The sequence below is a fragment of the Mirounga angustirostris genome, unplaced genomic scaffold (assembly GCF_029215605.1).
Source record: "Mirounga angustirostris isolate CCGP_5_RB_7025 unplaced genomic scaffold, mMirAng1.0.hap1 SCAF_15, whole genome shotgun sequence".
NCBI classification, from domain to species: Eukaryota; Metazoa; Chordata; class Mammalia; order Carnivora; family Phocidae; genus Mirounga; species Mirounga angustirostris.
In genome coordinates this window covers 89,039,148-89,066,241 of record NW_026991723.1, presented here as the reverse complement: position 1 = coordinate 89,066,241, position 27,094 = coordinate 89,039,148, and the positions used below count along the sequence as shown (strand labels likewise).

The following is a 27,094-nucleotide window of genomic DNA, read 5'->3' as shown; positions in this document are numbered from 1 at the left end:
ATGACCTGAGCTGAAGGCAGACACTTAACTGCCTGAGCCATCCAGGCGCCCCTCTTCCAGTGTTACTTTGCAATGTACTAGAAGCAAAGTCGACGTGATAAAACTCAAAAGAATCAACACCCAGAACCCAGAACTGTGGGTGTCTGTCCCGCGGCTCTGCGCTCTAGAAGTCTCGGCTACGCTGTATTACACACTGGAAATGACAACTTCTCTAAGCTCCCCTGTGAGGCATCATGCGTCCTTTCATTCACTTGTGTACTCTGCAGGGCTCTGCCCAGAGTAGTCTTTAAAGAAGAATCTGCTTGATTAAAATGGTTTTGTATTTTAAAATGAAGAGTTACCAGAAAAAGAGTATTGGATTTGAAATTTTTTTTTGAAAAGTTCAGGGAAACAAATTTTCCAAGAAGTCAGGTCTGCTCCCTGTCTTGCTACGAGAGCATCGGGAGGAACTGACAGGACGGCCCAGGGTCGGGGCCGGCTCGCAGCACAGACAGGAAAGCTTCTGACCCCTCCTCCCTCGTAGTCACCTGCTGCTCTTGCACAGGGGGAAGAAAGGGTAACGGGCAGGGCCGGGGGCTCTCGTCATTCAGACCCCTGCACACACAGAACGGTGTGCTCTTGCCCCAAATCTCAGGCAGGGAGAGTGTACTTCTGTCCAGGGGCTGCAGCCGCAAGTGGGGCTGAGATGGTTATCTAGTAACACTGCGGCTCTGGAGAGGAGGCAGCAAACAGGTAAAGCTCCATGGATACAGGGCCCCAAAGCAGGATGCTCCCGAGAAGGGACCCCGGGCGCAGGGGACAGCCCTGAGCCAAGCAGCTGAGCCCAAGCACCCAACTCTTACCCTGGCCGCTGCTCTCCCAAATCTCGGTGCCCAGGCTACTGCCAGGCACGGTCACGTCGCTCTGCTCCAGGCACAAGCTGTTTTGCTTTTTAGCAAACCGAGGAGGAATACGGGAGGAAAGACCTCGGCCCTTGACAGGCATCTGAGGAGAAGAAAGGGGACGTGTCCAGCCTTGACGTGAATCATGAAGAACAACAGGTTCTTCCCAGGGAGAGCATCCCGGGCCTCCAAACCCTACCACGGAAACTGCTCCAGAGGTGCTGGAGCGCTCGCCTCTCGACACCTCAACCACAGGTAAATGCAATGCCAACCAAATCACACCTGGAAGGGGCCGCCAGGCCCATGGACACAGACCACAGAGGCCGAGTGCGCAGTGGCCAGCCCGGATGGCGTCTGAGGACAGGGTCCCCGAGCCTCGTGACGCACCGGGTGACAAATCCCATCCCACAGAGGCCAGAGCAGTGGGAGGAAGGTGGGCTCCCAGGGGCTGATGGAGGTCTGCGACCTGCTGCTGTCACCAGGGACAAACCACCCTCCTTGAGAACCTCCTCCCACAGGACACCCGGGGCCACGGACCTTCTCCCTCCTTCCCCACTTCTATCTTGGTCTTCATTCGGAACTCTGGGTTTCTCTGTACCGGCCTGCCCACCCCCCGCCCCCCTTACCTGCACGGCCTGCTCCTTCTTCCTTCTCTCTTCTTCCAGCAGACGGCGCTGCTTCTTGGTGAGGACCTCGATGAAACCTTCACCCGCCATGGGGCCCACCTCACTCTCCTCCCCGGGGCTGGACCCGCAGTTTTCGATGATGGAATCTGAACCCAGATTTCATGAGAAGGGACAGTGTTTCCATTCATCAGAAAAAAGGATAACCCAACCCTACCAGCTGCTGGTATCTAAGGACGGCTCAGCTCAGAAGGCTGAGCAGTACTGGCTTGATGCCCCCGAGGAGCAGGGCATGTTCGTGGGGTCTACAGAAATCCCGCTGGGATCTCTACACCCTCCCCACGGTTATCCCAAACCAGAGACCTGAGAAGCACTACAGTTAAGAAGGCAGTCTCTGGAGACAGAAACACCAAAGTTCCAGCTCTGCTCCTAACCAGCCGCATGACCTGGACAAACCACTCAACCTCTCTGGGCCGCAGTTCCCCCTCTTTAATGGGGCGGCTCTGGGGGTCGGCAAGGCTGTGAGCCATGTGAGAGTAGGAATCCTATCTGTTCTGCTCACCAATGCAGCCTTGGAACTTAGCCCCCCACCTGCCCGGAGGCCACGATGCTCAGAGAAGGGGCGAAGCCAGCAGCCCCACGGAGGCCGCCGTGGCCCTCGGGGGCCTGGGCTCTCCTTCCCCCTGAAAACGTGAGAGGACAGACTCACTTCCGTAGTTGAGGTCAAACTGTTTCATGGTCTCTCCCTGTTCACCCGCCCTCTGAGCAGCCAGCTTGGCCTCCTTCTCTGCCTTCTCACAGGGGGCTTCGGGGACGTCAGAAGCGGCGTGGGCTGCCCGCTCCAGCGCATAGTGGCTGCTCCCACCGCTGCAACCAAGACCTCCAGGCAAAGCCTCGTCGGGGGGCCTGTAAAGGAAGGGGGATCTTGTTAGCTCCGACACGGCCGAAGGCTGGGGAAGGAGAGAAAAGGAAAACCTGCATGTGCACACAGCACGCGCACGGACACAGCGCCCTGGCCTGCAGCATCCCCCTCGTTCGGTCGGAGCTGCTCTCCGGCAGCGGTGCGTGGCCACGTGGACACCCCACCCCAGCCCACCCCGCTGCAGCAGCTCTGCCTGCTCGTGGGGAACACCGCTCTTTCCCTGCCCCTTCCAGGGCTCAGCGCCTCTGTTCCTTCCCACTGTGTGCCAAACTCAGCGGGCCTGGGCAAAGGAGACAACGAAGGGGATGCTCCGAGCAGAGCCACAGAACTTTCTGCTCCTGGCACACGAGACTGGCCAGCAAGGAGCCAGGCCCGGCCCTAGCACAAGGCTCTCAGCAGAAATCAGAAGCAAAGCCAAGTCTCAGCATCTGGGATGGGGAAAGCGAGGCTGGCCTGACACCTGGAAGGATCAGCATTCTCTGAGGGCTCCTCCTCTGGGGCTCTGAGTAAATTCCACCCCAGGTTTCTGGCCCTGGATTCTAAGGAGGTTGGGAGGCAGGAAACAGCCTTCCTCGGCCTGAGGTGTGGCCTGCATGCGATCCGGAATTCAGGCCGCACAAGTGACCCCCTGCATGTGCTCCCCCCTTTCCCTGAGTCCGGGCAGCCTGCGGGCAATGAGCCGCCCCAGAGCACAGACCAGCCACCTGCAAGCCTCTAGGTCCAATGAGAGATGCTCACAGGGCCTCAGGCGGCTCACTCCCTGCCGCCACTGCCTGGCTCTTTCAACAAGGAGGCGGTTAATCCCCAAAGCGGAGCTGCATCTCCTCACTGTAGGGAGGCAGACACGGGAAGACCTATCCCCACAGGGCCAGGAGGCCAGAGGCCCCCCAGGACGCTGGGTGACAGCAGCCCCGGGGCAGAGGGATCTGGGGGACTGGCACCATGCACGGGCAGTGCCCCCTCAGCGGGGCGGCAAGGGCACTTACGGAGGCTGAATGCTTGGGCCGGGTGCCAGGGCGGCCACCACATGAGGACCACTGGGGCGGGGACTCTTAAGTTTTGGTTTTCAAGCCACAACAACGACAACACGCCACAAGAGAAGCAGACAAGCAGTGTAAGAGCAAGTGATGGAGACGCTCACACACAATGGCCTTGGCGGGCAGGTGCCCCCAGGGGCACAACAGAGGGACAGAGTCGGGGCTCCTGACACACGGCGGGACACGCATGCATGGAGTGCTGCTTAAAAAAACGGGCTTAGTAACAGAACAACAGCAACAGAAAAGAGCCTGGGGTTGGGTTTGTTTTACCTTTTGGCTTTCAAAGGCGTCCCATTCTGTTGGCTCTCAAAACGGGGAGAAGTGTCACCACCACCTGGCCTAACGGACTTCTCCCCAAACCCCCCCGGCTCCAGCTTTCGGCTCTGCCTGTCAGCCAGGGGCCTCTGGCTGGAGAAGCTCCTCTTGGCCAGCTCCTTCTTCTCGCCCACGGCAGCCCCGGGCAGGCTGCCGTCCGCCTGGGGGTCGGGCTCAGCCCCGGGGCCCTCGCGCCGCTCCCGCCTCTCGCTGAAGTCACTGCTCTCGGAGGCCGTCTCCCACTCCTCGTTGGCGTGATCAGACGAGTTCTGGTACGAGAGCTCGGGGGACCCGCTCTTGTCCCCGGGGCAGAGCTTGGGCCGGCCCGGCCATGGCCCTGCCAGCAGGTGGGGCTCCTCCTCGGGCCCCCACAGGCCCAGGGACTCCCGCTCCTGCCGGAGGCGCCGAAAACGCGGTGGCTTGTCCTGGCGTGGGGGGCGCCTTCTCCGGAAGGGCCGGTTCTCTGTGCCTTCCGGGTCGGCCGCGTGGTCGTCGGGGAAGAAGGGCCTCTTGTCCTCCAGGCGGCTGTCCTCAAAGGCCCTGGCACCAAACGAGTCAGAATGTCTGTATGCGTCAGGGACACAGTCTCTGTCTGCAGGTCGCCGGGACCCACACGCATCCGGGGAGCTGTACTCCTGCCAGGAGGCGCCCGGGCTCTTGCTCTGCCAGTGGGCGGCCTCTTTGGACACGAAGGTTCTCCGCCCGTAGCCGCAGCTGCTCAGCCGGGGAGGGAGCGCCCGGCCGAAGGCGCGAGGGCCTCGGCTCTTGGCCTCCAGGCTGCTGGGGTCCTCAGAGCACACCTTGTTGGAGCGCCAGGAGTCCCTGAAGTCACCCTTCCTCAGGGCGCTGCCCTCCCGCTCCAGGAGCGAGCCTTCGCTCCCGTTCTCCGAGCCTCGCTGCCGCCGCCGCTTGGGAAGCTCTTCATACTCGGAGCCCTCGCTGTGGGTCTCGCTGGCGATTCGCCGCCGCGGCTTGGCCCTAGGGAAGTCTTCCGGCTGGCCGAAGTCCCGCAGCCCCCGGCCGCGGCCGCTCCTCTGGCCGCCGCCGTAGATGCCTCGCGCCCCGAGCACCCCCCCACCGCAGAGGCCGGGGCCGCCGCCCGCAGGCCGCCCGCGGAAGGTGAACTCTCGGAAGCCGCGGCCACGGCCCCGGGCCTGCCCTCGGCCCCCAAAGGCTTGCTCCTCATCGATAAAAATCCAGTTGTTCCTCTTTGTCGGGGGAGTGTCGCTGGACTCCCGGGAGGGTCTGCTCTCCCAGGCCCTGTCGGGCTTCTCGTCCTCTTCGCACCTGCTGGCCTCGCGGCCCAAACTAGCGCGGGCGGAGCCCTGGTCTTCCAAGGGGGGCGGGGAGGAATTGGCCAGGGCGGGGTCATTCTCTTCGTCCTCGTCCTTGTCTGCCGTGCGAACCGGCCCCTTCTCCTTGGCCACGCGGGCACTCTCCTCCCCCAGCTCCTGCTTCATCTTCTCGAGTTCCTTCTCCTTGTCCTCTACCTTGAGGGCTTTCAGGACGGGTTTCTTGATGGGTCCTGACCTCCGCGTCCTGCCAGTCTGCTCCGGGTGCTGGCTGCCTGGGCCCCTGGGCTCGGGCGTCCACTCGGGCTCCAGGGGCGGCTCTTTGTTGGGGCTCCCTTCCTTCTCCCAGGAGGACATGTTAAAGGATGGCTCCTCCCGGGGCACCCCCTTCTCGATGCCGTTGGTTGTGTTGGTGGCCTCTGGAGGGTGACTAACGTCCCAATTGCTATATTCCGGCTTTTTCTCAGCTGGGGCAAAGTCAGGCTCCAGTGGGGAACACCTGAGGTCTGGGGTGTGACCTCCAGGAGCACCTGCTTCCTGAATATTTTCTTGGGGTGGAAACAAAAGCTCCTGGCCTATTCTTTGAGAAGAGACACAGCTGTCAAAGTCTGCTTGGGCCTTCTTGTCAAAAGCACTCAAGAACTCCTCCCCTCTCTCCTCAAGGAGATCGCGCTGGGCACCTACGCCCCCTGACCTTCCGGGGGAGGCAGAGTAAGAGCTTTCATTCCTGAAAAGGAACCAGAAAAATCAGTCAATGTGATTGGAGCCTGGTTCCTGGTTTCCATGCTGAACACAGAGCTTAGTTTTAAAAAGAAAAAAATTTTTTAAAAAAGAAAACGAAAAAGAAAAAAAAAAAAAAACATAAGCACCAACATCTGCTCTATCTTTAAACATGTCTCAGAGCTGCTGGGCCATAGATTGCTGGGTGGCCCCCGGAGTCCGGAGTGAAGAGTGCAGTGGCGGCTGGTGGACTCAGCGTGCCACCTGGAGGCAGTGCAGCTGGGGATCCTCTAGTTCAAACGACAAGCTGGAGCCTGGGAGTCCGCGGAGAGTCTGGGGCACTGGGCCAGCAGGGCCCACTTGCTTCACTTTCACAGGAAGGAGCCACGACCCGGGCACTCGACCCCGCCGGGCCCCACCCCTCGCCCTGACCTAGGACCTCTCCCTGGCTGCCGCCAGTCTGGCAGGCAGGGAATTGCCTCTCATACAAAAGCCTTCAAGCAAACCTCATCACATTCTCCATCCCCGGAGGGCACTGCCAATCCCTGAAAGCACCCTTTCTCCAGGCAATGCCTCTGGGGACAGTGCTTCATCCCCGAGCCCCTTGCAAGCAGGACATGGGAGATTCTGCCTTCAATCACAGGCCAGTAGGGCCAAGTTCCATCTCACCTGACGTGCACGTCCATGGCCAAAGTGTCGTTCGATTTTGGCTGGGGAAGCGAGTAGCCCTTGCTCTGCAATGCCATGTAACCCTCGGGGCTCCACACGGGCGCTGGATCGAGGGCGGCCACCTTCCTTTCTTGCAGTGGGGGCACACAGTTCTGGTCCTCGGAGCGACAGCCAGTCCCACTGAGGGAATCTTGGGGCAACACTGGCTTCATCAATCCTGAAGAAGGCAAAGGCAAAGAACCAATCTGTATCGGCTCGTTCAGAGAGCCAAGCTGCAATCTCAGGGGCAACCAGAGGCCCAAAGGAGACAACAGTGACCCTATCATGTGGACACAGCAGCCCACCTGCCCACCATCACCAGGCTCTCCATGCTGACCACAGAACCTCTGAAAGCACACATGCGTGCAACGTGAGGTGTCCAAAAGACCAGTCCTGGGGCCCGTGAAGTCCAACCTGAGCTCCCAGGTTCAGAGCCCCGTGTTGAAGAGTGCACCAATGTGGCAAATAGAAACTGGAAATAGCTAACTGGAGAGCTCCTCCTGTTAGCAGAAGACCAGAGGGGCCAATTCGTCAGCCACGAAGGTCTGTGTGCGAGCAGAGATGCCCGAGGTCTCCTGCACACACACACAAGGAAGAGGAGCTGCATGCCAGAGAGCTTTACACAAAGAGCGGGCCTGCCTGCTTTAAAACCCGAGCAAGAAGACTTGGAAAGGGATTTTGGTTTCGGTTCTTTTTTTTTTTTTTTTAAAGATTTTATTTTTAAGTCATTTCTACACCTCACGTGGGGCTCAAACCCACAACCCCAGGATTAAGAGTCAGATGCTCCACCGAATGTGCCAGCCAAGCATCCCAGTTCCTTCTACTTCTAGCCCTAAAACTGACCGCAACACTCCACATTTTTGTACAGTGAATGGGGGCAGGAGGACACACGGATGACAACAAACTGTTAACTGGCCTGAGGTGATTAAGAGACAGAGGACAGGGGTGCCTGGGTGGCTCAGTCGGTTAAGCTTCCGACTCTTGGTTTCAGCTCAGGTCATGATCTCAGGGTTGTGGGATTGAGCCTTGCGGTGGGCTCTGAGCTCAGCGGGGAGGCTGCTTGAAGATTCTCTCTCTCCCTCTGCCCCTCTCCCCCACCTCAAATAAATAAATCTTCAAAACAGAGAGACAGAGGACACCTTGTCCCACCAGACAGAAGCTGGCTGGGTAAAGTCAACCCCCATGGCCTCTCTGTCCATTTCAATCAAGTGGGGGGGGGGGCAGGGAGGCAGCGCAGAAATTAAAGGTCTCGTTGGGCCTAAGCCTGTGGAGAGAAAAAGATCTGATTTTTCAAATACTCTCTTCACAAATTAGCAGCCCTGCACTTTGTTGTGACCATGTTTTACTAAGATAATCTGGCCAGAAAATGGTTCGACATCACCAGCGGGTTTAAAGCTTTCTTGTAGCTGTGGGGTACCCTGTTCAAATGCCACTGATACAGGACTCCAATATAAAGTCAGTGTGAGTCAGGAGGTGGAGACCCTCTCTGGAACTCTAAAATTACACGCTGCTCATTAAGTACTAATTACGAAGCACGTCAAAGCGCTCGACACTGTACATCGGCTTGTTTTGGGCAATATGGCAGCTCTTATTACCTGAAAAACGCTGCTACCCCAAACACTCTCTGCCTCAAAAATGCTGTGCAGAATGTGTCAAACATTCCCCTGCAGAGGTTTCCAAGAAGACGGGAAACCCCCACTGGGCTGAAACCACAGCCCCAGGCCAGTGCCACGAGCTGGTGCCTCCTGGACAGGAGCAGGGACACCGCTGTCAGTCCCAGCAACTATGGGCTGGGTCTTCAACAACCAGCAGCAGGGACGATGGGGCTTTTCTGCACAAGGCAGAGAGCTGCAACTGGGATGCTACTCAAGACAGAGGCCCTCAGAGGGCGAGGCCCTCAACTAAAAGGCAGATTTAAAAATATATGCTCCCGGGGCGCCTGGGTGGCTCAGATGGTTAAGCGTCTGCCTTTGGCTCAGGTCATGATCCCAGGGTCCTGGGATCGAGTCCCGCATCAGGCTCCCTGCTAAGCGGGGAGCCTGCTTCTCCCTTTGCCTCTGCCATTCTCTCTCTCTCTGACTTTCATGAATAAATAAATAAAACATTAAAAAAAAAAAAAAAAAGAGTAACAGGTGGTTCTAGGCGGGCAGGAGAAAACCACCCTGGAGGGACAGATTCTCCACTCGAGCCGTACTGGATTCCTACAATAAATAAAACTCTGCTGAAGATGAACTCACAATCCAAAATTACCAGCATGTGTGGGAAACAGCCTGCCATGAGCCCACACAGGCCACAGGGTTATGTGCCTCCTAAGAACTTCAGATAAAAAATAAATACTAGAAATTACGTTTTAAATTAGTAAAAGCATAAAGTAATTAAGAACTTTAAAAAAATGTATTGATGCACACACAAAAAACAGATCTGATTTGATTTCAGGTCATGACCTCAGGGTACTGGGATCAAGCCTCGTGTTGGGCTCCGTGCTCAGTGGGGAGTCTGCTTGAGGACACTCTCACCCCCTCTGCCCTTCCTCCACTCACACACGCTCTCTCTCTGAAATAAACAAGTAAACTTTTTTTTTTTTTTTTAAGAATTTATTTATCTATTTGACAGAGACACAGCGAGAGAGAGAACACAAGCAGGGAGAGTGGGAGAGGGAGAAGCAGGCTTCCTGCTGAGCAGGGAGCCCAATGCGGGGCTCGATCCCAGGACCCTGGGATCATGACCTGAGCCTAAGGCAGATGCCCAATGACTGAGCCACCCAGGCGCCCCTTAAGAAGATAGAAATTGTTTCAGTTTCCATTTTTATTTTTATGTTATTTATTTTTAAGATTTTATTTATTTATTTGACAGAGACACAGCGAGAGGGAACACAAGCAGGGGGAGTGGGAGAGGGAGGAGCAGGCTTCCCGCCAAGCAGGCAGCCCGATGCGGGGCTTGATCCCAGGACCCTGGGATCATGACCTGAGCCCAAGGCAGACGCTTAACGACTGAGCCACCCAGGCGCCCCTAAACAAGTAAATCTTTAAAAAAAAAAAATACAAATTTGAGAAAAAAATTCCAGTAATAGAGAAAGAGGAGCTCTGGGGCCCGGCAGGAAAGCTCCCACAAAGAAGGGCGGCTCTGCCACCACCGAGGCAGTGGCCAGAGAATCCACCACCAACGGTCACACGCGCATCCGTAAAGTGGGTTTCAAGACGTGTGCCCCTCGGGCACGCAAGGAGATCCAGAAATTTGCCATGAAAGAGATGGGAACTGCAGATGTGCGCACTCACTGACACCAGGCTCAACAACGCTGGTGTCTGGGCCAGAGGAGCAAGGAATGTTCCATACCATACCCATGTGCGCTTGTCCAGAAAACATAACGAGGATAAAGAGTCACCAAACAAGCTCTAGGTGTTGGTTATCTGTGGACCTGTCACCACTTTCAAAAATCTACAGACAGTTAATGTGGATGAGAACTAATCGCTGAGTATCAAATAAAAGTAGAAAACTGCAGGGCGCCTGGGTGGCTCAGTCGGTTGAGCATCTACCTTCGGTTCAGGTCATGATCCCGGGGTCCTGGGATCCGGCCCCATGGCGGGCTCCCTGCTTGGTGGGGCCTGCTTCTCCCTCTCCCGCTTCCCCTGCTTGCGCTGACAAATAAATAAATTAAAAAAAAAAAAAAAAAAAGTAAGTATAAAACTAAAAAAAAAAAAAAAAGCAAAAGCAGCAGCCAGAGAGAAAACAGAGCAGGCTATGCAGACATGAATCACTCTCAGCAGCAACAGGAGCCAGAAGAAAATGAAATACTATCTTCTTGGTCCTGAAAGAGAGAACTGCCAACCTAGAATTCTACACCCAGCTAGAGAAAGGGTGTCACAAAGACTTTTTCAGGCAAAGAAAACCTACTGCCAAAAAATTTCCTGAAGAACTCGACAGAACGTACGTCATGAAGAAGCATGTTGCACCCAGATGGAAGGAAAACGCAAGAAAGAGAAAGCAGCCAAGAAACCAGTATATGGACAGGCAAATCTGAACAAGCACAGATTGCATGAAACAACAAAAACAATAATGACTACCTTGGTGGGCACAAAAACAAGGAACTAAAATCCTAGGGATCAATAGGAAGACAGACTGATGGCACCATCAGAGCTCCGGTGAGAGGTAAGGACGCGGACTGGCTGTTTCAACTCAGAGGTGCGTATTCGAATGTAACGTAACCACCAGCAACCATAGAAACAGAACGCAGAGCACAACCACCAAGAGAATAGGAAAACTTGCTCCAAAAAAGGAAGAAAAAGAAAAGCACAGAAAGGTGAGATGCACAGAAAGCATAAAATAAGAGAGTAGGAAATCCTAATATAATAATCCCCAAGACCTAAGCGAGGCACTTTGGCAATTAAAGTCCGATTTTCAGAGTGGGTAAAACCATACACATCTTGTACATACAAACTCCCCCGAAAAAAGGGCTCAGAGAGGCTGACAGTAAAAAGATGGAAAAAAGATACCAAGTGAGCACTCATCAAAAGAGAACTGCAATGATGACATTAATATCAGACAGAGTGGACATCAGAGGGAGGAAGCACAATCAAGGATAGCAGGTGCTACGTGATGATGAGGAGAACAAGATGCATCATTCCACACCTGTCTGCTTCCAGACAGAGAAAGCAAAACCTGACAGGCTTTGGGATCTGACAGATCTCCATTCAGAGGGGGGGACTCTCCCACACCTCTCTAGGTAAGTGATGGTGGGGAGGGGCGGTAAGTGCTTGTGGTGGGATAGGGTAGGTGCTCACAGCACAGTCAGCAAGTTCCACGTAATGGGCCGTGTCCAACTGGAGGATAATGTTCTTTTAAGCAAACACAGAATGTTAAAAAAAAAAAAAAAAAGATCATGTCATATCCTACAAAGAAAATATCAACAAATGCCAAGCAACCTGGATCAGGAGCTGGGTGGTTTGGTCATTTTTGTTCTAAAACAGCAAAATGGAGTAGATGCTCAAAACCTAAAACATTGACTATCTGCCATTTATAGAAGGTTTCCTGACCCTTGTTCTCTGTGGTCCAGACAATATTGCCTGACTACAAAGCAACCACATTAGAAATTAACACCATAGGGACAATCTTAAAACTCTAAATATTTGGAAAATTTACAACATACCATTAAAAATCATCAACCAAAAAAGGGTAATAAATCAAAATCAAACTAACATTTGAAACTGTATAACAAAAATGTTGTATCTTAAAACTCCTATTCATGGGAATTTACAGTTGAGGTCATCCTTGAATACGGAGAACAAAAGGTCAGAAATTAATGAGCTAAGTATTCAACACAATTAATTAAGAACAGAAAAATTTCAAAGGAATTAATGAGGAAAAGAACAGAAATTAATGAAATAAAAGCCAAATAAAATAAAGTAATTAAGAAATCCAAAAGCTGCTTTTTAACGGCATTACACAAACCTTGGGAAGGACAAATCAAGGGCCAAAAGGGAAGAGAATGGGCATAAAGAACATTAAGAATGGAAAGAAAGAAACTTCAATAAAAAAAAAAAAAGACAGAGGGACACAACGACACAGCAGGAACACCAGAACTAATTAAAACAATGTATAACGCGTGACCGGAAGGACTCTTCCCAGCGATGCCATGTGACTGGAACTATTACCATAGCCTCACTTTGCAAACAACAAAAAGTTCCAGCTCAGGCTGGTCCTGTGCGTTCCAGGAAAGGCCAAAGTCCAGGTGGGTCCAACTCCCGAAGGAACACCCTTACCCCCACACCATCCCACTGGAGCATGCTTACCTGAGGGGTGGAGGGCGGAGGGGTAGAAATCCACTGGGGCGCGGGTGGGCGGGATTCGTGGGTCCATGTAGGAAGGCATCATCATCCACCTGGGATCGAAGCCCAGCATCTGGGGATGGTGGGGGTAGAAGGTGCGCTGTGGGTGGGAAGGCGGAGGGTACACGGGCTGCCAGTGCTGCATTTTGTAGAGCTGCTCCTGACCGGGGAGAGAGACCAGGTTAGACAGGTGCTGGGGCAGAGCCTGCGCCTGTGTGTACTCCCGTGCACACACACACACACTCACGTGCACGCACGACACACACATGCTCACATACCGCCCCCGCCAGTCACGCCAAGCCCGGGCTGGAGGAGTGTCTGATGGTTCCCCACGGCTCTCTGTGGGGCAGCCCGAACCCCACCGGGCCCGATGTGAGCTGCCCTACCTGCCGCTAGCTTCAGCACACGACTGCCGGCCTCGTGGGGCCCTGGTTACACACTGGGCCCTCCGTCTAGAAGGCTCCTGCTTGCTCCCTCCATCCTGGCTCAGCCCTGCCCTTCCTTCAGTTTCCGCTTAAAACGCCTGTCCTCTGGGCAGCCCACTGCAAGTCCGCGGGCGGGACCAGACGGCCATCCTCGCTCTGCGACACTGGGACTCCTCCCTGTAGCACTCCCAGGAGGTCGCGATTCTGTACTGCTGGTTTCCCCTCACAAAGCTGTAAGCGACTACATGCCGAGCCCCCTGTAGCAGCCCTGCCCTCCTACCACACTGCACAAACGGGTGAGTATCAGCAAAACATTCAAATCAAGTCCTGCACCCGCGAGGGTTCGCTTCCAGCCCTGCCCCCCAGCATCAGTGACCCCCGGGGCACCACATAAGCGCCCTGAGAATCAGCATTCCAGCAGGAGCCAGGTACAGAGTCGGTTAAGGAGAAGAGCTGACCGGCTTCGCCCTACCCCTCTGCAAACAGGAAGGCCTGGGCCGGGTGCACGGAGCTGCTCCTCCGTCCGGCCCCCAGGCCCCCGGGGAACCTGACCAGACAGTCTGTCTGCCAGGCTCCTTCGGCTGCCCTGGTGCGCTCAGACTCCTTTCTATTCCTGAGGAATGACTTACCCGTCCCCGCCCCCCGAAGCGTTACTCTTACGGCTGTGTCTGGCTGGAGTTACCCCAGGGATCGTGCTGATCGGTAATTCTCCACCAGGCCCGCGAATCGCTGCACGGTGCTCGCTCACTCAACAGTGCCAAAGCACGAAGAGTATCACCTCCTGTTTATAGCTCAGGATCTGGTGAGCTTCCGAAATACCTCGCAGGGGCCCAGGGGAAGGAAGGAGGATCTGAGGTGAAGGCTTTAAAGGCAACTAAAAAAGATTCCGGAAAAGGCTGAAGACCCTGATTTGTCTCCCTAAGGCACACATGTTCCGGTCCATGCTCAGTCATCACTACCAACGACTAAAGGCACATCTAGCAGCTGGGCTACGTGATGTCCACATTTCCTGTTTCCCACCAAGGTGCACTGCTCATCAGTACGAACCTGTTCCTCCACACATCCCTCCTCAAAGACACACTCCCCGAAGAGTGCTCCAGTGGGGCCACCAGAGATTGGTGTGATGACAACCATCACCCACGTCATCCTCCCCGGGGCAAACAAGGTCCCTTTTGAGCTTTACGAACCACTCAAAATGAGGACACTGATAACACTGCCGAGCCAGTCCGCGGGCGCCCGAAAAGCCTCGCTACCACCCTGAGGCAGGAATCCATTCCTCCTGGCCCATCCAAGGCCACACCCGACTAGACAAGCTGCACAATCAGGATCAGAATCAGTTCAACACCCACAAACCTACATCCTTAGCCCAAAGCTAGCACACCTCTCCGGCAGCTTTCCAAGCCCTCCTGGGCCTCCTCCCTCGCTGGGAGGGTCCCAGGGTGGACAACGCTGGTCTCGGGAGAGGCCACAGCAGACTGCTCTGAATGAAAACACCAGTGTTCAGTGGAACTGCACTGGGTGAATGCACACAGCACCAACACTTCCTTACCGACACCAGACAACACGGCCAATACGCTACCAACAGCAGTTTTATTCATTTACGGGAGAAATCACTCGGAAAAACGCAAACTGGCCAGGGCTGGTCTTCTAGGGCTGTAAGTTTTCAGGTGCAGCTCCTGACATCCCTGCCAGTGACAGGGATACGGGAGGGCAGATTTCTGTCGGATGCTTTCATCGAAGGGGGAGGGGACATCCAGTGAGCAGTCCGATCTGTTTACCTGCTGCTGCTGGCGCTGGAACCTGGGAGGAAGTGACTTCTGGTACTTGCTGAACTCCTGTGCAGGGGACCCAGCCTCCCTGGCCCCCTCCTCACTGCTGCTCTGGACCACAGCTGGAGGAGCCGAGGGGGCTTCTTCCGAAAACGTGTTGGGGGCTCCCTGGGCAGAGAACTCGGGAGAGCCTAGAGGACAAATAACCAGAAAAACGGCTGCAGTGAGCTCACAAAAGCTGGGTCGGCCAAACACTGACAGCAAGTGCTCTTTCTTGTTGGCACGGACACCCCACTGCCGGCCTCCTCACAGCCCCGAGTCCTGGCACTGCGCTAACTGCCCCGCATGCGTGTGCTCACAGACCCCTGTGACGCCATCCCTTTGGGGGCGAGAAAGCTAAGGGTCGAGAGGGCAGGTGACCTGCCAGAGGTCACAGAGTCCGCGGTGAGGCTGGGATTCGGTTCCAGGCAAGAGAGGTTTTACTGAGAAGGACTCCAGCAAACCGGAGAACAGCCACCAGCTCGGCGACAGCCCATATCCATCATCCGAGCAGCAGGAGTCAACACATCCAAAGGCTGTGCGAGTCACCGCGCCTCTCCTCGCCCGCTTCCTCATCGATAAAGGGAAGAGAACAGTTTCCTTCTTTCTTGCCCCGGTCCTAGCTTTCCATTCTTTTTTTTTTTTTGGTCCCTAGCTTTACTGACCTATAATTAACATCTGCACTCTTAATTCTACTGCAGGGGACAATCAAACCCCAATGCAAAACCTCAGGGACCTGGCGGTGCTTCCCAGGGGAACGCTGCAGAAGCGCAGGGCAGGTGCACACGCAGCCCCCAGACCTGCCCCCGAGGACCCGTCTCAACTGACCCATGCTCACACCAAACCACCTGCTTCCTGGACTCTCCAGCTCAGTGAGTACTGAGGCTGGGCACACGCTGCACCCAGACTTCCAGGCAAGGAAATGGACAGAACAGTTGGCAGTTTCTCAGAATTCCCTGGACAGAAGGGGCTGAGGACTAGCAGATCAGGAATAAGACCCACCTGAGCACCTACCATCAGCCCCTTCTCTCCTAAAAAGAGTTGTTTTTAGTTGATTTAAGAATATCGGGGCACCTGGGTGGCTCAGATGGTTAAGCCTCTGCCTTCGGCTAGGGTCATGATCCCGGGGTCCTGGGATCGAGTCCCGCATCGGGCTCCCTGCTGAAGTTTAGAGCCTGCTTCTCCCTCTCCCTCTGCCCCTCTGCCCTGCTTCTGCGCTCTCTCTCAACTAATAAAACCTTAAAAAAAAAAAAAAAAGTACATCACAAAGAACAAAGCGGGTCGTACTCTCTTCAAAGTGCTCCAAGTCCCCTTTCCGCCCTGCAATCTGTTCCTCGCAGAATTAATGCCAGGAAGAATGCGCTCGAACGAGCAGGCAGGCTCGCTCAATGTCACAAAGGTACGTTTTTTGGGATTTTCTTAAATGAACCACAAGGACCCTGTGCTTGAATTAAAGCCCTCCAGCACCCGCATATTCGGGTGGGCAGTGGCAGGAACGAGAACAGTGATGAGGACAATGAGGACAAAGTTGGTAACACGCATGCTCTTCGCCAAGTGCTTTCTGTACTTTCTTTCCCATGGCCCCTCAGCGTGTGGGCAGGTACAGGCTACTTCCATCCCGTTTTAACAATGAGGAAACAAGCTCCAGGGAGCGAAGTGTGTAGCTGCAACAGGAGGTGAACCCAGGCCAGAACTCAACAGCCAGTGCTTCCCCGCGTCCCCTTGCTGCGGCCGCAGGTTGCACTAGGAAGCCAGGGAGCCGCAGAGTACTGGCAACAGCCCAGGGTGTCCGCTTCACGGGACCAGGGCCCAGCGCTTACCCTTGCGCACAGCAGGGCCATTCTCCTGTGGGGGCAGCTTCTCGGTGCCTGGAGATCGGGGCACTTCCTTCTCTGCCTGCTTCTGGGCCTCTCCCGCCTTCTGAGCCTGCTTGCACTTCTGGTCCAGCTGCTTGAGCTTGGCAGCACAGGCAGCCAGCCTCTCTTCCCGGGCTCGGCGCTCCTCCTCCTCCCGGCGCTTTCGGGCTCGCTCCACGGCCTCGGACATCTCTGACTGCACAAACTTCTGCCGTGGGGGTGGCTTGTCCTCTTTCTCCTCCATAGACTGCTGCCGGAACATGCTGCCCAGCGAGGATTTCTGCCCAGAGAATAAAGTCGGATGAAACAATGGGCCCCATGCCTGGGGCACGGTCCACCCCACCATGAGATCAGTTCTCCTTCCTGAGACCCCTGAACACCTTTAAGAGGCAGCAGTCACGTGCCGAGTGGACCTGGGTTTCAATCCTGCTTGGCCCTTTACTAATCTGCAGGGAGGTCTGGGCAAGTGCCAACGTTCTCTACCTTAGCTCCCCCTGTGCAAGCTGGGGATAAAGGAGGCCCTAGGGACAGGAGATGTGCAATGAAGGACGTGCAAGGTGCTCTGCACCGTTACCGACACAGGAAACAGTGCCTGGATGCTCTCACCATGGCTAATGCACACACAAGATTAGGGCCTCCACGGCTAGCGGACAGGAGCAGAGACCCACACATTCATCATTTGAGTCGCAAAACGGCTCTCCTCTTTCTCCCGTGAAAATACAGAAACCTCTGGGTGTAAAGGGGCGCAAGAAACTAAAATTCACAATCAGGCATATGGTTTCAAAGTGACTCTTCATATAAAGACATCTCTTTGGGCCACTTCATCCACTTCTGAGTCTCTCACTGGTTCCCAGTTACCGGGCAACCAGTGGGACGCCCTCTCAACCCTGGGAAGGTTGCTCCCCGATCTGCAGGGAGCGGAGCTGCAGACAGAACACAGCACAGATGATGGGCAAGTGTAACTGAGCACCAGTCACCAAAACTCCCATGAGGAATGACCATCAAATAACAGAGCTTCCCAGGGCGCCTGGGTGGCTCAGTCATTAAGCGTCTGCCTTCGGCTCAGGTCATGATCCCAGAGTCCTGGGATCGAGTCCCACATCGGGCTCCCTGCTCAGCAGGAAGCCTGCTTCTCCCTCTCCCACTCCCCCTGCTTGTGTTCCCTCTCTTGCTGTGTCTCTCTGTCAAACAAATAAATAAAATCTTAAAAAAAAAAAAAACCACAGAGCTTCCCATGCCGGATGCTAGTGACAGATGCACACAAGGGTCCCCAGTCCTCAAACATCAAAAACAAGATCTCTGCCTTTTCTGGTGTGCTCATGAGCCCTTGACAAAAGAGCCATGTGACACATTTATTGCAGTCAAGGACTTTTCTCCTGCAAGTTAACTTCTTGTGATCCAGAGACAATAATGACAAAGATTAGAAACTTCGAACTTGGAAGCATTTAAAAGCACTTTCAGATGATGAGACTGGGGCCGAGGTACGCACTTTCCTTTCACGTTGCCTGGGACCAGGCCTGCCCGTGCTCTGGAATGCCGTGCACAGTGACACCCCCCGGGCCTACATCATCATTTACCTCACCCCTCGGGGCTCCCAGAAATGAAAGAGCAGAATCAAAGGGCACGTGTGTAACTCCAGTAAGATGGCTGGGAGTGCCTTAACATTAGCTGCCATTTCATAGACCCCGTGCTCTGGAAAGCGTTTGAACTTTTCAGAAATCTGAATGCATAAAATTATAGAGATTTTTTTCTCTGTTGACTCAGTTAACTCACATTGTTGTTTATGAGCAGATCAAAGTGAAACCTTCCTGGAATACTGAGTAACCCCAATACAGGAATGGAATTTGGATTAACTGCAGGGTAATTTCCAAGAACAGCTCTGTCAATTTTGTTTCCCCTTTGTGTCCCCTATGCCTAACACAGGGCCTGGCACACAGTAGGTACTCAATACAAAAGACTGAAAATAGAGGCATTTTTATTTTATATGATGTAGAACCAGAGCCCCTTAAATGGCAAAGTGCATTAAAAATGGCAATTTTGTTACTGTGGTTGTTGTTTTGCTAAACGTATTTGAATTAATACCTTTCCCTGAACTAACTCTGCGCCTCCTGGACAATCAGTCCCCAAGTCCCGAAGTGTGGCACAAGGCAGGCATCTGGCGCCGGGCAGTCATGGTGGCTAAGAGCAGGTGGTCAGAGCCCAGGCAGGGCGAGGAGGGGGTCCGTGTAGAGGTGTGGCTGGTGTGGGAGTTAGAGCCAACCCAGCTGGGTGAGGAGGCACATCACAAGGAGAGGCGGCCCAGCAGGGAGATTCAGGGCATCCACGTGGGGCAAGGAGGACGGGGCATTGACAGCTGAGGGAGCAAGCAGGGCATCTGTGCAAGGGAGAGAGCGTGGGGGGCAGAAACGGGAGACTGGTCACACACGGGGGGATGGATCAAGTGAGTGTGAATACCAGGGACAATGGGAACAGATGTCTCACTGTTGGAGAGAGGAGCCACAGATACACGGGGGGAAAGACCCAAGTTGGATTGTGTGGAACCAGAGATACCACTGTGAAGTCATGGCTCTCCACACAGATATGGAAATAATAAAGACACAAACATGTATCTATGTGTATCTGTATATACATACACACCTTTCCTCACCCAGCCCACCGAGCAGGCCCAGGAGGAGTGAGCACTCCCGATACCCACATATTGGTTTCTAAGTATCATAAGGGCTGATTCCAGACCAAGGCAAGGTAAGGACAAAATGACCTTGGAAAAGCTCGTCCTGGGGCGCCTGGCTGGCTCAGATGGTAGACTGACCATGTGACTCTTGATCTCAGGTCGTGAGTTCACGCCCCACGTTGGGTGTAGAGCTTACTTGGAAAAAAAAAAAATTGAAAGAAAAAAAAGAAAGAAAAGAAAAGCTTGTCCTACCAGAAAACAAGGAAACTGCTCAATAATGGATGGGACACAGAAGGACCGACGCCAGCCTGAAGAGGCTCCTGACTGCCAAATCAAAAACACTCGGAGCTTCAAAACAACGAGAGGAAGAGATTATAACTCACTATGTAAATAAGTAAACTAGAAGTTTAATGAGAAACAGGATAGTCATAGCTTCAAAGTATCTCCCCACATATTTTTTATTACAAATGTGGAAGAGAGAAACTCCACAGTGTGAAATTCGGGGGACATTAAAACCTTAGTCGAGAGATCAGAGTGAAAGCTGCCAGAGCGTGCACAGAGCAGGCTCTCTGTCGCATGGTGGGATGCGGGGAGAGGAGTCAGTGTCATTTCTGAGACAGTCTAGCCAAAAATGCAAACCTTGGACCTAATCATGAGGAAACACCAGACAAACCCAACTGGAGGTGAATTCCACAAAATAAATGGCTTGCAGGGCGCCTGGGTGGCTCAGTTGGTTAAGCGACTGCCTTCGGCTCGGGTCATGATCCTGGAGTCCCTAGATCGAGTCCCACATCGGGCTCCCTGCTCGGCAGGGAGTCTGCTTCTCCCTCTGACCCTCCTCCCTCTCATGCTCTCTCTCGCTCTCATTCTCTCTCTCAAATAAATAAATAAAATCTTTAAAAAAAAAAAATTAAAAAAAATAATAAATGGCTTGCAATCCCCACAAGAGTCAAAGTCACGAGAGTGAAGGAAGGCTGAGCGGCTACTGTCTGCAGGCAGCCTGTGATTGGACGGAACCAACTCCAGGCAGGAGGTGGATGGGGCTGAGGATCAGGTGGCAGTGAGGTGTCAGCACTAACTTCCTGGTTTTGACTGCAGTTACCTACGAGGCAGAAAATTAATACCAAAGTTTTCTGCAGTGACAGGGCCTGACCAGGCTGGCAACTTACTCTACAAATGGTTCAGAGAAAAATATTCTTTGTGTTGTGCTTCCAACTTTTTGGTAAGTTTGTGACTGTTTCAAAATTTTAAAAGAAATTTTTTTTAACGAAAAATCAAAAGAGAGAAATGTCCACCCAGGACTTTTCGGAAACCTAACCACGGAACTCAGTGAAGTACAAACGCATAGGCCAGACGACCAGACGACTGCTGAGCTGCGGTCTTGGCGCTCTGGTGAGAACGAATTTGAGAAGAACAGGTGTGTGCGCATGCGTGCGTCTTCCCCAAGCTAGTCACAGGCACAGAACCCCTCCAGGGACCACGGTACCTGGTAGTCAGGGCCAGACGCCCAGCTGTGAAGTTTCCTGGAAAGTGGCTGAGGTTCTGGCACTTTCCGGACGACACGGGTCACACCCACTGCTTCGCCCCAGTCCTTTCCTTCCTCTTGGGAACGCTTGACATCGGCACTGTCCGCGGAGCTCATCGACAACTGTCGCTGCCGTCTGGGGTCCCAACTGCTCCTGGGACAGACCGCAGTGAGCGTGAGTTTTCCCATCAGCCCCAGCATGGTTTGGTCTTACCCGTCAGAGGGCCTCAGGAATCCCCAAGCCAGCTGTCCATACACCAATGTCCTTCCCTGGAACAGACCTAGCCCGCCGTGGGTGAGAGGACACGCCCAGAACACCAAAATCCAGCACCAACATTTACCACGTCACTCTTACACACAAAACTCCAGGTGGGACATTTCACATCCATTACTTGGTTTACGGGAAAATAAGTCCTTTCTCCCCCATTTTAAAGGGTTGGTAACAGAGTTTCAGAGAACTTGGGGAGCTGTCTTCCCAGGAAGAGCGAACAGATTTGAACCTAGGATCCCAGATGAAGGTCCCTTCTCCTTAGACTATGGCTCCTTCCCTGTGTTTTGCATAAAGGAGGTGCTCAATCAATTCTCAAAATAGCAAAAGACGACTCACTGAATGATGCATAATACAGAGAGCAAGAGGAGGAAGCCAAGCAGATGCAGCACGGAGAAGGAGAAGAGGGGTTCCAAACGGAGGCTGGAAGGGAATGGAGATCTGGACAGTGCTCACCTTTATGTGCTGCAGGGAAACAAAGGCACCAGGGTAAAAAAAATATGTGCATTTACCAAGCACTGCTTTTGTGCAAAAGAAGCGCCCAGCACACATCAAGGAGTTCAGAGAAAAGCAGGGGGTCAGGAGTGGCTCCTATGTGTGTGTCTGCGTGTGTCCATGCACACAGGTGCAGGGAGGGCAAAGGGAAGATGAGGCCCTCACTTTGAGAGGCGCCAAGACCACGCAAGGCTCCTGACGCACCAGGAAAGACGACTAAGGCACAGTGTGGAGGAAGGATGTGAGCCAGCTAACCTCTGAATGGTCCAGAAAAGAAAGGATGTGGTCCCAGGGGCCCAGAGACAATGAACAGGAAGGGATGGAGTCCAGGGAAGTGTCGGGAACCCATCAGGGATGGGGAAACAAAGATGATTTAAGGAAGACCCGGGAGCTTGGAGGAGGAGACTCACAACTAACTCGGAGAACACGGAGAAAAGAGCAGGTTCAGGGAGGGGATGGCTTGGGGACTCTCAATCTGAGATGCCCTTGGTCAAAGCCAGCAGTGAAGCTGGGTCCAAACCCATGCTTAACCCTTTCAGTTGAATATTCCATTCACGTCAACTGAAAGAGACGAGGAACAGAGTGTCCTATTGCTCCATAAGTCTGTAAAACTGTATGTCTTTGCCTTTGATTTAAATTCTTGCTCACAATTCCTTCTGGGCTGAGTGTTCCAAGAACTGACCCATAGATATTTCCCAAGTGCATTCAAAGCTTCAGTTAAAATCAAACAGCAGTAAAATAAACCAGAGAAGCCTCAATTAGTTCACTGTTCGTGTACCAGAGAAAAAGTAGCTGAAGGTCACTACCCACCCCCTCTAGAAGGACTTTGAAGTAAATAACATGGAATAACAAAGAAAAAGACTTGCACGCTTGACTATGTAAACATTCAGTTATTGACAATAAAACTGACAAAAGGAAAAACATCAAAGCATTAATATTTAAATGATATAAAACACTAATCCCATTTTAAAGGTGATATAATAAGTCTAATAAATAAATATACAAAGGAAATAGGCAATCCCACACAAACGAAAGCATTCATATTTGCTGGTATTCAAAAATTAAATTAAATTAAATTGAAAAGCAAATTAAAGCAGCCATAAGTACTATTTAAAAAGTACTAGCCAGGGCGCCTGGGTGGCTCAGTCGTTAAGCGTCTGCCTTCGGCTCAGGTCATGATCCCAGCGTCCTGGGATTGAGTCCCGCATCGGGCTCCCTGCTCCTTAGGAGCCTGCTTCTCCCTCTGCCTCTCGCTCTCTCTCTCTCTTTCTGTCTCTCATGAATAAATAAATAAAATCTTTAAAAATAAATAAATAAATAAAAATAAATAAATAAATAAAAAGTACTAGCCAGGGGCACCTGGGTGGCTCAGTTGGTTAAGCGTCTGCCTTCAGCTCAGGTCATGATCCCAGGGATCATGGGATTGAGGCCCAAGTCAGGCTCCCTGCTCAGCCAGGAGCCTGCTTCGCCTTCTCCCTCTACCCTTCTCCTGCTTGTGTTCTCTCTCCTTCTCTCTCTCTTCTCTCTCAAATAAATTTAAAAAATCTTAAAAAAAAAAAAAGTACTAGCCAGGGGAGCCTGGCTGGCTCAGTCAGTAGAGCGTGCGACTCTTGATCTCAGGGTCAGGAGTTCGAGCCCCACATTAGGGGTGGCGTTTACTTTAAAAATAAATAAAAATAAAAAGTACTAGCCAATCAATCTACTGGCATTATGACAAAAACTAGAGGGACCAAACTACAATGGAGTTTTTTTCCAAAGGGCATTATAGGTAATATGAGTCCAAAAAAGACAGAAAAAGGATGAAATGGTCAAGTAAGTTCAGGAAATCTGGCATACCCCACTCAGCGCTTCTCCCACCTCTCCAAAGATCCCCGACACGCTTCAGCACGCATGTCCTAGGCTCTGGGCAACCGTGAAGTAAAGGAGTTAAGTTGAACCCCGGTGGTTTCCCAGCTGTGCCTGGCCAGAGAAACCCTGCTGGGCACCAGACCCACACGTAATCTGCGGAGCAGGAGGTGCAAACAACACTCGGGAAACACTGGCACGCAGTTAAAACCACCAGGACTCGGCCAGCCCACCAGCCAACCGTGCCGGGATGCGCACCCTGGCTCCGGTCCCACACGCTGTCCCATCCGCAGAAGGGAAACCACATCTGCCCGCGTGAGGCTGCCCATGACCAGGAAATGCACTTGGCACAGTGACCAGCACACGGCTGCACGGCCAAGCAGTGATGCGCGTGCACCCGCTTTGGTCAAGCCCCAGGGAGCGGCGCTCTGAGCAGGGATGGGGGATCCTTACCACTTCGGCCTGCCATCCTTCCCAACTTCTTCCTCCTCTTCATCATCACTGAACTTCAGTTTCTCGGAGTAGTCCACTTCCTCATGAAGGCCTACAACAGGAGGAGGGCCAGGGAGACCGAGAGAAGCCAAGTCTGAGCAGTGCTAAGAGCGCCACCCTGGGGACTTCCTCCAGTCAAGGGCTGCTGTCGGCCCAACGGAGGAGGAAGGGCAACCTGGCCAACCGCCACCATGACAAACACCGCAGATCAGGTGAGGGATGGCTCTGGCTTCGGGCGACAACAGAGCAACCCGGCCAGATTAACCCTTCCACAGATAACGGTTCTTAAATCTGGACAAAATATTTTACAAACATATTAGAAGGTACGGAAGAGTGAACAAAAAAGCAGGCAAAACGAGACGGGAGTCCAACCTGGCAACACAGAGGCTTGGCCAGTGGGATCTGTGAGCTACCCAGCGTGAGGGGCTCAGGGGGCAGAACGTGCCCATCAGCTGACAAGTCGGCACACAAAATGTGGGAGAGCCATATAGGGAAAGAGTATTTTGGCCATAAAAATGAATATGGACACACACCTCAACAAGATGAATCCTGAAAACATGCTCAGTGAGAGAAGCCAGAGAGAAAAGGCCACACGCTATACTGTGCTTCCGTTTACATGAAGTGTCCCGAAGAGGCAAAACCACAGAGACGGAAAGTAAATAGTGGTTGCCAGAGGATGCATGTGGGGGTGGGGGGTCACTGGGAGTGGCTGCTAATGGTACAGTGTGCTTCTTTTGTGGGTGATGGAAATGTTCTGGAACTGGACAGTGGAAATGGCTGCACAAACATGTGAATGTACTAAAACCCACTGAACTGTGGACTTTAAAAGGATGGATTTAATGGTATGTGAAATTTGTTTTATGAACTGTATCTTTTTAAAAAGAAAACAAAAAGTCCAATACAATTACAAAGCAAATTTGATGAAAAGGCAAGTGCAACTATACGCTGTCTAGATCATCAGTTTAAATACAAACACAAATGGGCTGAAAGGAAAAGAATTAAAGAAAAAAGACACAACATGAAAACATTAACACCAGAGCAATGATCTAACATGGGACAAAAGACCCCCCCCACCAAGACAAGAAACATTTCTAGTGATAAAGGACATCTGAAAACAATACAAAGGATCAATATGTCGGTCATAAAAATTATAAATGTGCATATGCCTAATAACAGCTTAGAAACCAATGAAGCAGAAACCTGATAGAATTAAAGGGAGAAACAGATAAATCCACAGTCACAGTGGAGAACTCCACACCTCATTTTCAGTAAGAGAATTAGACAAAAATATAAATATGTAAGATCTGAAGGATACTATCAACCACCTTGATAGTGACTAAACTGATATTTACAGATGCTCAACAACTGTAGAATACACATTCTTTTCAAATACACTTGAATAGTCACCAAGACAGACTATGTCCTAGTCATAAAATAAGTCTCAGTGAGTTGAAAAGAACCAGAATCGGGCGCCTGGGTGGCTCAGTTGGTTAAGCGACTGCCTTTGGCTCAGGTCATGATCCTGGAGTCCCGGGATCGAGTCCCGCATCGGGCTCCCTGCTCGGCGGGGAGTCTGCTTCTCCCTCTGACCCTCCTCCCTCTCATGCTCTCTGTCTCTCACTCTCTCTCTCTCAAATAAATAAATAAAATCTTTTAAAAAAAAAAATTAAAAAAAAAAGAAAAGAACCAGAATCATACAGTGTATGCTCTTGGACTACAATGGAGTTAAATTAGAAATCCAGAAAGCCCTAATAATTAAAATGAACAGATAACAATCCAACAATGGAGAAAATTAAAGCCCCAAACTGCCTTTTCTTAAGAAATAAAGATTAAAAAGAATAACTCCTTAGCAGAAATGAATAAGAAAAAGAGAAAAAATACAAATTACCCAATTACTGGGAATGAAAGAAGGGCTATCACTACAGATCCTGCAGACACCAAAAGGAAAAGGAATGCGATCAACAACTTTATACCAATAAATTCAACTCAAAAGAAATGAACAAATCCCTTGAAAAACACGACTTTTTAAATACTGACAAAAACAACAAAGGAAATCTGAGTAGCCCTCTAACTAATCAAAGAAATTAAATTTATTATCAAGAATGTCACCACAAAGAAAACTCCAGGGTCAAATTATTTCACTGGTGAATTTTATCAAGCATTTAGGAGAGAAATAATACCAAACTTATAGAAACTCAAAAAGCAAAGAAGGAACATTTTCCAACTCCTCTTATGAGCCCAGCATAACCCAATACCAAAACCCAACAAAGATATTAAAAGAAAAGAAAATCAGAGACCAATATCTGCCATGGACATAGACACCAAGAACCTTAATAAAATATCAACACACTGAATCTAGGCATACAACAAGGTGGAGCTTATTCTAGGAATGCAAGGTTGGTTTAGCATTAAAAATAAATAAACAAACAAATAAGTATCAACCAATCAATCAATGCAGTCCTCCAGATTACCAAAATAAAGGGGAAAAATCTTTTGATCACAGACACAGGGAAAGTTATTAAACAAAATTCAATACCCATTCATGACTTAGAAAACAAAACACTCAGCAAACTAGAAATAAAAGGAAACCCCTTGATCTGATAAAAAAACACCCAAAATCCTATAGCTGACATCAGATTTAACGGTGAAACACTAGACACTTTCTCCCCAAGATCAGGAACAAAGAACTTCAACACAGCACTGTACTGGAAGTACCACACTGCATTTAGGCAAGAAAAAGAAATAAAAAAGGCATATAATCTGAAAAGAAGACACAAAACTCTCCCTATTTATAAGCAACATGATGGTTTATGTAGAAAATTCTAAGCAATCAACAAAAACTAGTAAAACTAATCAGTGTAATTCAACGAAGTGCCTGGTACAGGTCCATACACAAAAATCAATGGTTTATGTAACACCAAACAAAAAAATGATTACATTTTAAAAATCAACACCATTTACAACAGCGTCAAAAAACATAAACTACTTAGGAATAAACTTAACAAAAGATGTTGGAGACCTCCACACTGAAAACTGTGAAACACAGCTGAGAAAAGTCAGATGCACCAAGTTCCCGGGTGGAAGATTCAAAATTAAGGTATCATTTATCTAGAAATACATTCAACACAGTCCTGACCAAAATGCCTGTGAGCTTTTTGTAAATACTGACAGGCTGATTCTAAATTTATATGGGAATGAAAAGATCTTATAGTTGAATAATATTGAAAAAATAGTCAATCTTGAAAAGAAACAAGGCTGGAAAACTTACACGGCCTGAATTTAAGACTCACTATAAAGCTACAGTGTGGTATTGGCATAAGGATGAATAAACACATCAAGGAAACAAACAGGGTCCAGAAATAGACCCATACTTATCTGGTCAATTGATT

The 27,094-nt window shown here is 51.4% G+C and overlaps 1 protein-coding gene across 11 annotated transcripts in view; it reads right to left on the bottom strand.

Moving 5' to 3' along the window:
* Nucleotides 1–27,094, bottom strand: part of PRRC2B (proline rich coiled-coil 2B) — a 91,166-nt gene that overhangs the window by 17,885 nt on the left and 46,187 nt on the right. For 10 of the 11 annotated variants that reach the window (XM_045883376.3, XM_045883366.3, XM_045883374.3 and 7 more), the window contains 10 exons: nt 23,667–23,757; nt 20,567–20,759; nt 16,374–16,689; nt 14,524–14,705; nt 12,285–12,480; nt 6,460–6,676; nt 3,734–5,797; nt 2,214–2,410; nt 1,508–1,653; nt 843–984 (listed from right to left, as the gene is read on the bottom strand). In XM_045883376.3, coding sequence (XP_045739332.2) covers nt 843–984; nt 1,508–1,653; nt 2,214–2,410; nt 3,734–5,797; nt 6,460–6,676; nt 12,285–12,480; nt 14,524–14,705; nt 16,374–16,689; nt 20,567–20,759; nt 23,667–23,757 — 3,744 coding nt within the window. The remainder of the gene's footprint in view (nt 1–842; nt 985–1,507; nt 1,654–2,213; nt 2,411–3,733; nt 5,798–6,459; nt 6,677–12,284; nt 12,481–14,523; nt 14,706–16,373; nt 16,690–20,566; nt 20,760–23,666; nt 23,758–27,094) is intronic. The other variant, XM_045883377.3, reaches the window with a different exon arrangement.